We start from the raw sequence: 9,504 nt of genomic DNA on the forward strand, positions 1-9,504 counted from the left end.
TCCAAGGTTGAAACTTTTGTCTTTCTTTCTCCCTCTCCCCACACATTAAAACACCCATAATGATAAGCCATAAGCAAGAACATAGCTCACAACTGTCTTATAAATTGTGTGTGTGTGTGTCTGTGTGTTTATAACAATATAAACAAATCATTCTGTATGAAATATTAAATAAAATTGTTTTTCAGAAATTCTCAACAGCCTATATTTTTAAAATGTCACACTGAAATAGCCAGTTTAATGTTTTATTCATAGTGTTTATACTCCTGAAAAATTAATGCTTCTAAAATTTTAGAAACCTATCTTGTGATTAAGAAAGATCTCAATCATTCTATTGAGCCCTAACCATATAAAACAGGGATGGGGAAAAATCAAGCCATCCAAGTGTTGTTGATCTCCAACTACTATAAGCCCTACCTGGCAGTCAATGGTAAGAAATGCTAAGAGTTTAAGAAATCTTTTCAAATAGAGAAATCACTTTTCCTCTTTAACACTTACAATGCAATCCTATACATGTTACATATAAACATGAGAGCCACTATGCTCCATAGGATTCATTCCCACGTACCTGAGAATAGGCCCAAATGAATTCTGGAGTTATATATGAGATTTTACTTTTAGGCTACAAACCTAAGGATGCTTACTTTGGAGTAAGTCCTGCTGCAATTTATTTTTCCATTTCATTTCAATAATTTATATCCCACATCTTGACCCAATGGGACCTAAAATGATATTAAGCATGACTTAATTCTGAATAAAATCAGTCGGAACCAGGCTCCAAAACTGCAAACAGAGACATTTACTTGGAAAAGCAGCACATTAAACTCAGTAGGGATTACTTCGAAATAAATGTTCATATGATTGGGCTACTCAGAAGCTTGAAAAAGGTTTTCAGGAGCTAATGTTTTGCATATCCTGACCTATTGCTATTGCAAATTCATTTTGCTTCTACTCCTGTACATTCCTCAGCTGAAACTAAAGAATGTTTAGCAGTTTATACCAAGGTGATACATATTTTTATGATTAGAAAAGCAATGATATGATATGGAACATATGTGGCACCATCAACCCATATGCCTAAGTAACTATGGCTAAAATCAACCAAGCAACACATACTGAGGCTAGTTGGCAAACCATGTACTCTGGAGTACGCCCATCATTCACAACTCAGACCTCAAACCACTTCATCCCATTTTTTGCTTGAAAAAGATAAACAGAGGATATTGGCCAAAGCGAACACTGACTTTGGCTGAACCAAGCCTCATGAAGCAGAGAAACTAATGAAAAAAGAATGACCACAAAACTCAAGGACTTGCTTCACATTGAAGCGCAGCACATGGTCTATATTGTTTACAGCACTCTTTCAAAATGAATTTTGAACACACACACACGACAAAGGCATACTACAAAGGTATGTCATTTTGATTTAAGAAACCATGACCCCAGCTCCTGGTGCCAGGAAAGCCACTGAGCAGGACTGAATGGATCCAGTATTAACTGACTCCAGACACTTAAAGAACCTATAAATCTAAAACACATGTCAAGCAATCAGCAGATGTTTCACTGGAGTCTGGAAAAGAGAAGGTCTTCCATTTGTACAGGGATTTGACATATTAACTCATCTCGCTCATAAAAAGTCACTTAAGAGGTTACCTAAGAACGCTACAAACAGAAAAGGGATGAGCACCTACACACACAGAACTGATAACAGCTTCCAACCAGATACAATTCATAAACCCAACCCCCTGAATAAATCTCTAAAGTATCCTTTACAGGGCAGAGGGATAACTATGTGTTAAGAATAAACTTGCCACCCAACCTCACAACATACAGTATATAATGACTGCTTTTAAAAAGAGAGGAGGAGGGGGAGAAGATTGTTACTAATCTAGAAAACTTTCCTAAAAATCCCTAGAGTAGTCTGTAAGATTACAAGCATTGCGCTATAGAATCCTGTCTCTTGCCTTGACACAACAGTTGGCCATATTCAAGCCTGTCACTACAAAAGATAGGAGGGGGGTCAAGTGTGGCCCCCTGCCCAATGTTATTGGGCAGCAACTCCTACCAGTCCTAGTCAGCACAGGCAATGGTGAGGAATGCTGGGAGTTACAGACAGGTAGCATCTGAAGAGTCTCAAGCTGCCCCTTCCCACAAAGTCAGTACAAGGGAGGCTCCTCCCTATGATAATTCCTCCAGCCAAGGATTGGATTTGTTCTCTGGTCCAAGATGGGAAATGCTCCAAAACATGACTGGACAAATGAGAAAGGGGAGGAGTCTTGTACCTGTCACACCAAACTCTCGCTCCTCCATAACAGAAATCCTATTTTCTTGCTGTAAGGCAGCAAAATCTTCTATTCTTGTGTTTTAATCTAGCCAATGGTTCTTGGGGCCCATTGGCCCAGCAAGAAGGCTTTGCTGGCCCCTTCAACTTTATCCTACAGCACTGACCAAAGAATGGTGGGGCAAGGGCTCAAACCCACCCAGACTAGGTTTGGGGTCTGAGTCCCTCCTCTTGGTATCATTTGACAAAGTTGGACCACCAGAATGTCTAAGTCAGGGGTAGGCAACCTGCGGCCCGCAGGCCGGATGCGGCCCGGCGAAGCCTTGGGACTGGCCCCAGCCCAGTCCTGCCGCCGATTGCCGCCGGGGCCTTTGGCGTCTCACACGAGGGGCATGGTGGGGCAATTGTCTATAGAAGCCTCAGAAACATGCATTTATCTTAACGTTTTTTAAAAAATCAGCAAATTTTTTCTTGTGTCTTCCATTTTTTATTTAAAAAGTGCCCTCCATTTGAAAAATTTGTCCTACATTTGTCCCGGTTTATTTATTTATTTAAATTTTTAAAAATTATTTAATTATTCATTTTTTTGGCTTTGGCCCCCCAGTTGTCTGAGGGACAGCAGCCCGGCCCCCGGCTCAAAAGGGTTGCCTACCCCTGGTCTAAGTAGTCAAGCCTTCTCTGGAATCATGAATCAAAAGTACTGTATACTAAGTTATCAAGCCTTAAGAAATATTAAGATACCAATTGTCACTGAGCCCTCCCAAGAATAATAAAGGCAGCCTGCAACCCATTCTATGTGCATTTGCTTGGGAGAAAGGGCCTGAACAGACAGGCCATAATAAAGCTGCTTTGGGTCACCTTGGAAGTATGCTGTTTAAATGCTGCATGTGTCTCAACAGGCCGGAAGCCGTGCCAAAGCCATGCTCCAGTCCTAAGGATGGAGTACAGCTTTGGCATAGCTTCTGGCCTCTTAAGATGCATGTATCATTTAAACAGCATACTTCCAAAGTGACCAAAGCAGCTTTATTTTGGCCATTCTGTTCGGGCCCGTTACACTGGACACATGAAGCACATTTCTAAGTATAAACAGTGCTTGTAAGAGTCTTCCTCTTTATGGATGTCTCAGTGATCATGACAGTGGTAAGGGAGTGGAAAGCAATTTGCTCACCTCCTACAAGTGCCTAATGGACCCTGCCACTCCCACACACTTTTAAAAACAATTCCACAGTCGTTGCCCTACAGGTCTCTGTTGATCAATGAAGGCTGCATCTGCTCTGCAGAAATAATCCAGTTTGGCACCACTTTAACAGTGGTATAGCTCAATGCTATGGAATCTGGAGGATTGTAATGGGACATTTAAGCCTTCTCTGCCAGAGAGCTCCAGGTGCCGGCACAAACCAACACTTCCCAGGATCCCACAGCTCTGCGTCACAGCCAGGGTCACAGCCTACGCTCAGGACCCCACAACAAACTCCAACTCCCAGAATTCCATAGCCTTGAGCCAGGACAGTGAAAGTACTGCCAAACCGGGTTATTTCTCCAGTGTGGATGCAGTGACTCGGAAAGGCTAGAGCAGAGCTCATGAGACTCTTCTACACAACAGATTTGGTTGGATTCAAGGTTCTCCCTGCCCTTTCCCCTTTGTAATTCTCCCAAGTGAGATGGAAGACAGAGCTCTTGGGCATGTGCTGAGAGCATACCTTGCCCTACCATGCCTTTGAGGGAGAATGTGATGGCTACCAAAGAGCCTTGATCTCCTCTCGAGTTTTGACACCTCCCTACAAGAGTATGGGGCTGTCGGGGTGCTTAGATTGTGTGTTCTTGCATGGCAGCAGGTTGGAGTTGGAAGAGTCCTGGAAGGCCATCCTGTCCAACCCCATTCTGCCATGCAAGAACTCTCATTCAAAGCATCCTTGACAGATGGCCATCCAGACTGTTTAAAAGCCTCCAAAGAAATAGACTCCAGCACTCTCCAAGGAAGGTGTGTGTTCCACTGTTGAACAGCTCTTACTGTCAGAGGAGTTTATCACACGACTGAAATTGGAAGTACAATCCAGTATCATCCTGAATGCAATCATGTGTATTCACGTTATTGTGCGAAAGGTTACCACACACGATTGCTGGCAGTCCAAACACACTCCAAATGCAATCACGCATCAATCCACACTTAACTAAATTTGGTAAACTAGCGAAGTCACAAACACTATTCGTAGGCAACTTTGCACTCAGTGCACTGTTGTTTGGTGTGATGTGCATGTCTCCTTTGGTCCTGGTTCCCCCAATCTGGAAGGGGAGTTTCCCATGAAGCCACGCTGCAATTCTGCTGCAATTTTGCTTCCTTCTGCATTGCTGAGGGGGGACTGCTGCCTGCTAATTAAGAGGCATGGACCGGGAGCTATTGGATAACCATTATATTCACGTTTTAACGTGACAAGAATGAATATATGCTCATTTTAACATGAATAGAGCATGTTCTTTCAACCATTCTTCCTGCCCCCCCCCTCCAACCTCTTTTGTAAATTGTGGGGTTCCTTGGTTCCTCTCTCTTACCTGCCTAAAAATGCTATGCTCCAGTCATCTGGAGTCTCACTGAGCATGCGCAAGGGGGCCAATTCACAATTAAGAACCCACCAATGTGGTGGCTTACTTTGCACATAATCTGGGTTGCATTTGGGGAGGCCATTACAGCTAATTTAAGGTGTGATAAGTAATCACGTAATTGTGTGTATTTTCAAACTGACCTCACTATCTTCTCTTTCGAAATTGAGAGCCTCCCGTCCCGTGGGATATCCTCCAGAGGACTTTATCACACAGGAGGAATTTCTCTTAATTTTAAATGAAAAGAAAGTGGGGCCAGAATGCATTTACGTGAATGCAAATTGCATTCGAACTGGCTTCCCATTGCCCCAAAATAGCATGCCATTGCCCGAATTTCCGTGTGGTAGTCTATCATGCAATAATGTTTGGATTGCCATTGGATTATACTTCCAATTTCCCTTGTCTGATAACGTCCAGAGAGTTCTTCCTAATGTTTAAGTGGAATCTCTTTTCCTGTAGTTTGCATCCATTGCTCCGGGTCCTGTTTGCTCCCTCCTCAAGGCGACATCCCTTCAACTGCTTCAGGCTAGGTCACCACAAGCCCAGGATGGGGAGAAAAACAGGAGTGGGGAGGAAAGAGAGAGGTGGGGTAAATGGGGATGCCCAGGTCCCTAATAAGAGGAGCCACCCACTCCAAGGACTTTCTTCCCCTTCGTCCTTCAACTCCAGTTTCCCGCCTCAGGCTCCCTCCTTCACTCCATCCACTCCTGAGGAGGAGGAGGAGGAGGAGGAGACAGGTGAGCTTTCTCCCCTCAGGGGCTACACAACACACACACACACAATCGACTTTGTGCTCCTCTCCCACTCCAGAGAAGCTGGTGAGCTTCTTCCTCTCAGGGACAACACAGGACACACACACACACACACACACACACTGACTTTGTGTCTCCCCAACTCCCAAGAAAGAGGTGAATTTTTTCCCTTCAGTGGCAACACTACACACACACTCACACACACGGGCTTCCTGCAGCCCCCTCTCCATTCCTTCGAAGGAAACAGGTGGGCTTCTTTCCCTCTGTGGCAATACAACACACACACACACACACAGAGGCGGCGTCCACACCCAAGAAGGAAACAGGTAAGCTTCCTCGCTTCAGGGGCAAGACAACACACACACACACACCCCTTCTCCCGCAGCCCTCTTCCACTCCCAAGGAGGAAACAGGTGGTTTCTCCCCTCAGGGGCTACACAACACACACACACACACACCCCAACTTCCATGCAAGAGGTGAGTTTCCTCCCTTGAGCGGCAACCCAAAGCACACACTGTGCCCCCTCCGTTCCTAAGAAGGACACAGGTGAGCTTTCTCCCCTCAGGGGCAACACCAGACAGACACCCAGCAGCCCTCTTCCATCCCAAGGAGGAAAGAGGAGAGCTGAGTCCCTTCCAGGGGCAACCCTGCACGCCGGCTTCCGGAGAGGGAAAGAAGCGAGTGAGCTCAGTCCCCTCAGCAACAACGCAACCCAGACACACAAGAAGGACACACACAGCCGGGCTCCTGGAGAAGGAAACAGGGGAGCTGCCTCCCCTGAGGCTGAGGGGCCACAGCGCCGGCAACAAACTCCAGCTCCCAGAATGCCAGAAGAGTCAAAGCGGTGCCAAACCGGGTTCTTTCTGCCGTGCGGACGCAGCCAAGTGATACCAGCCAGAAGAAGGGCTTACCTGCTTTGCAGGGATCCTTGTAGTCGATGCCTTCGCCCTTCTCCTCCTCCTCCTCCTCCTCCTGGTGGAAGTCGTCGTAAGAGTAGTCGTACTCGAAGGCGGCGGCGGCGGCGGCGGCGGAGGAGGAGAGGTGGCCCTTGGGCCCGAGGAGGGCCAGCCCTGCCGCCAGCCACAGCGCCAGCCTCACGCCCCGCATGGTCCCCTCCTCCCTCCTCTCCCTCCTTCCCCCTCTCCCTCTCCCGGGCCAAAGAGAGAGAGAGAGAGACTGGCGCGGAGCAGGAGGACCAGAGCGGACCCTTGGAGAAAGGCCTGGGTCTGGGGCGGGCTTCTGGCCAAGGAAGGAAGGGAGACTGAGGCAAAGTGGATTCTTCCCCTCCACAAACACACCCCCACAAGACACCGAAATGGCAACGCCGCTGCTTCTCCCCCAGCGAGGCAGAGTGGGAGGCAAGGAGGGTCTCTCTTGGCTGGAGCGAGGAAGGGCTGCTGGCAGAGAGAGAGAGAGGGGAACGGGAAAGGAGGCGAGCCCCCTTCCTCCTCCTCCTCCTCCTCCTCCTCTTCCTCACAGCGCCTGCCTCTCTCCTTCCTCCTCTTCCTCGCCTCCGATGTCAAAAGCCCAGCAAACTTGCTCCGAAACCTTTTTCCGGAGCCGCCGGCGAGGCGGCAAAAGGCTGCGGCTGCCGGCGCCTTGCCTGGCTTTCCTGGGGCTGCACAGCCAAGTCGTCGTTGTCGGAAGGAGTAGCAGCAGCAGCAGTAGTAGTAGTTGTAGTTGTAGTAGTCCAAGAAGAGGCAGAAGAGTCGGGATCCTTTGGGCCGAGGCCAGCCTCCTGAACCTGCGCATCAGCAAACTAAGGAGAAGGAAGAGGAGAAGGAGAAGAAGAAGAAGGGAGTGGAGAGGCGGGAGGAGGAGGAGGAGGAGGAGGAGGAGGAAGGCTTGCTTTCCCTCCGGAGCCCCGCAAGGATGGCTACTAAGGCTTTGCGGGGAGGAGGAGGAGGAGGCACCGCATCCTTGGCTGCCTAAGAAGAAGAAGGCGCCCTGGTGCCGAGGCCGCGCTTCTGGGAGCGGAAGGTAGTTTGGGCTGCTTTGGGCGAAGTCCTGGAGAAGAAGGTCTCCTTTTGTGAGCCGCCTCGGGTCCTTTTGGGACAGAAAGGCGACATTTGAAAAGAAAGAAAATAAGTTTTAGAGAGCTGGTTTTCTTCTTCTTTCTTTAGGGGTCTTATATCAGTTGGTGGGGAGGATCAGAGCTGGGGATGGAGGCAGAAAGCGGAGGCTGAAGAGGAACATGTCAGTTTGAAGAACCCCGCTGTTTTGGGGGGAGGGAAGGGGAAGGAGCGCAAGGAGGGAAGAGGCTCGCTGCTTCTGCTTGGCGATCATGGGAGGCAGCGGGGGCTGCGTGAGGCAGGCGCTCCGAGGAGGAAAGGGAGGCGGAGGCAGGCAGCGAGGGAGGGAGGGAGGCTGCTTTGCGATGCCAGAGTCAGGCTGGATTTGCTTCAGGGATCAGCCACTGGGAAGCCTCCCCTTCAGCAGCTCAGCCTCGCTCGCCGGGAGACATCCACGCGGGAGGAATGATGATAACCCGCTTTGGCCCTTAAGCCTCCTGGCTCAAGGCTATGGGATTCTGGGAGTTGGAGTTAGTCGTGGGGCCCAGAGCGGAGGGTCCACAACAAACCCCAGCTCCCAGAATTCCATAGCCTTGAGCCAGGGCAGATAAAGCTATTCAAAGGAGGTCTGCCCTTGCCTTCTTCCTCTGAGGCTGAGAGCATATGAGCCTAAGACTTGTCCAAGGTCACCTGGGACTCGAATCCTAGTCTCCAGAGTCACAGCCCAAGACTCAGTCCTCTACACCATACTGGCTCTCACTTTAACTTATATATATATATATATATATATATATGCACTCATCCCTCCATATTTGCGGTTTTAATATTTGCAGATTTGATTATTCACGGATTTGATTCATATGTTCTCTCCAGGAATATCTAGGTCCTGCTCCAGTGCAACTCTATGGACACCTTTAACTAAAAGTTGCTCTGGAGGACTTAGAGAGTCCTAGAGAGAATACTCTACTAGCCTTTGTAGCTCCCTCAGTTCAGTTCTACGCTCAGTGTCTGTCCCACGTTGACCACAGAGTTGCACTGGAGGATCAAACATTCCCAGAGAGGTGTCTTCTCAGGTAAAAGCATATTCATGGGGGTCTTGTGTCCCTAACCCTAGCAAATATGGAGGAACAAGTTGTGTGTGTGTGTGTGTGTGTGTGTGGAACCATCCCCTGGCAAAAGACAAATCTGTCCTGGAAGTACTGTCCCCCTTCTACTCTATTTAGACATCGATCATATCATATCCCCTAATTTTGATGCCAAAACCTGCCCCCAGTTTATACATGAGGTCAATTTATAGTCAATTGTAGACAGTAAGTTAAAGGGAGGGTTCCTTTCCACCACTGTCTGCAGCTCCTTGTGTCACGTTTAATGTGCAGTTTGGAAGGGCTCAAAGTTGCAGCTGCTTTACTGTATGCCAAACAACATACATCTCTTAAGGCTGCATCCACACAGCTGAAATAATCCATTTTGACACTACTTTAGCTGCCACGGCTCCATGCAGTTAAAGAATTCAGCAGCGGAAGACTCCTGGAATCTGTAGTTTGTTGTGGCACCAGAAGTGTCTGAGGGAGAAGCCTAAATATCTCACGAAACTACAACTCGGAGAACTCCATAGTTCAGTTAAAGGAGTGTCAACCTGGATTATTTATTTCTGCAGTATGGATGCACCCTAAAAAGGACCAGTGCTGTAATAGCATCCTAGGACTTCTCCCTTGTTGCTGTGGAAAGGAGTGGGGTTGCAAGGCATTTTGGACCCTGAAGCAAAACAGAAAAGGTTGTCCCATTGTGCCTTCTGTCCACCTGTCAACCTATGGTGACCCCATGAATTTCAATCGGTTTTCTTAGGCTGCATCCACATTGCAG

At 48.1% G+C, this 9,504-nt stretch overlaps 1 protein-coding gene across 1 annotated transcript in view; it reads right to left on the reverse strand.

The window, feature by feature from the left end:
- The window catches only part of TLL1 (tolloid like 1), a 141,184-nt gene extending 134,448 nt beyond the window's left edge, over positions 1 to 6,736 (reverse strand). The window contains exon 1 of the mRNA XM_089527229.1: positions 6,541 to 6,736. Coding sequence (XP_089383355.1) covers positions 6,541 to 6,736 — 196 coding nt within the window. The remainder of the gene's footprint in view (positions 1 to 6,540) is intronic.
- Positions 6,737 to 9,504: the final 2,768 nt, after the last annotated feature.

This window comes from Sceloporus occidentalis, unplaced genomic scaffold, assembly GCF_023333645.1.
Source record: "Sceloporus occidentalis isolate IW3139 unplaced genomic scaffold, rSceOcc1.0.p SCAF_5, whole genome shotgun sequence".
NCBI classification, from domain to species: Eukaryota; Metazoa; Chordata; class Lepidosauria; order Squamata; family Phrynosomatidae; genus Sceloporus; species Sceloporus occidentalis.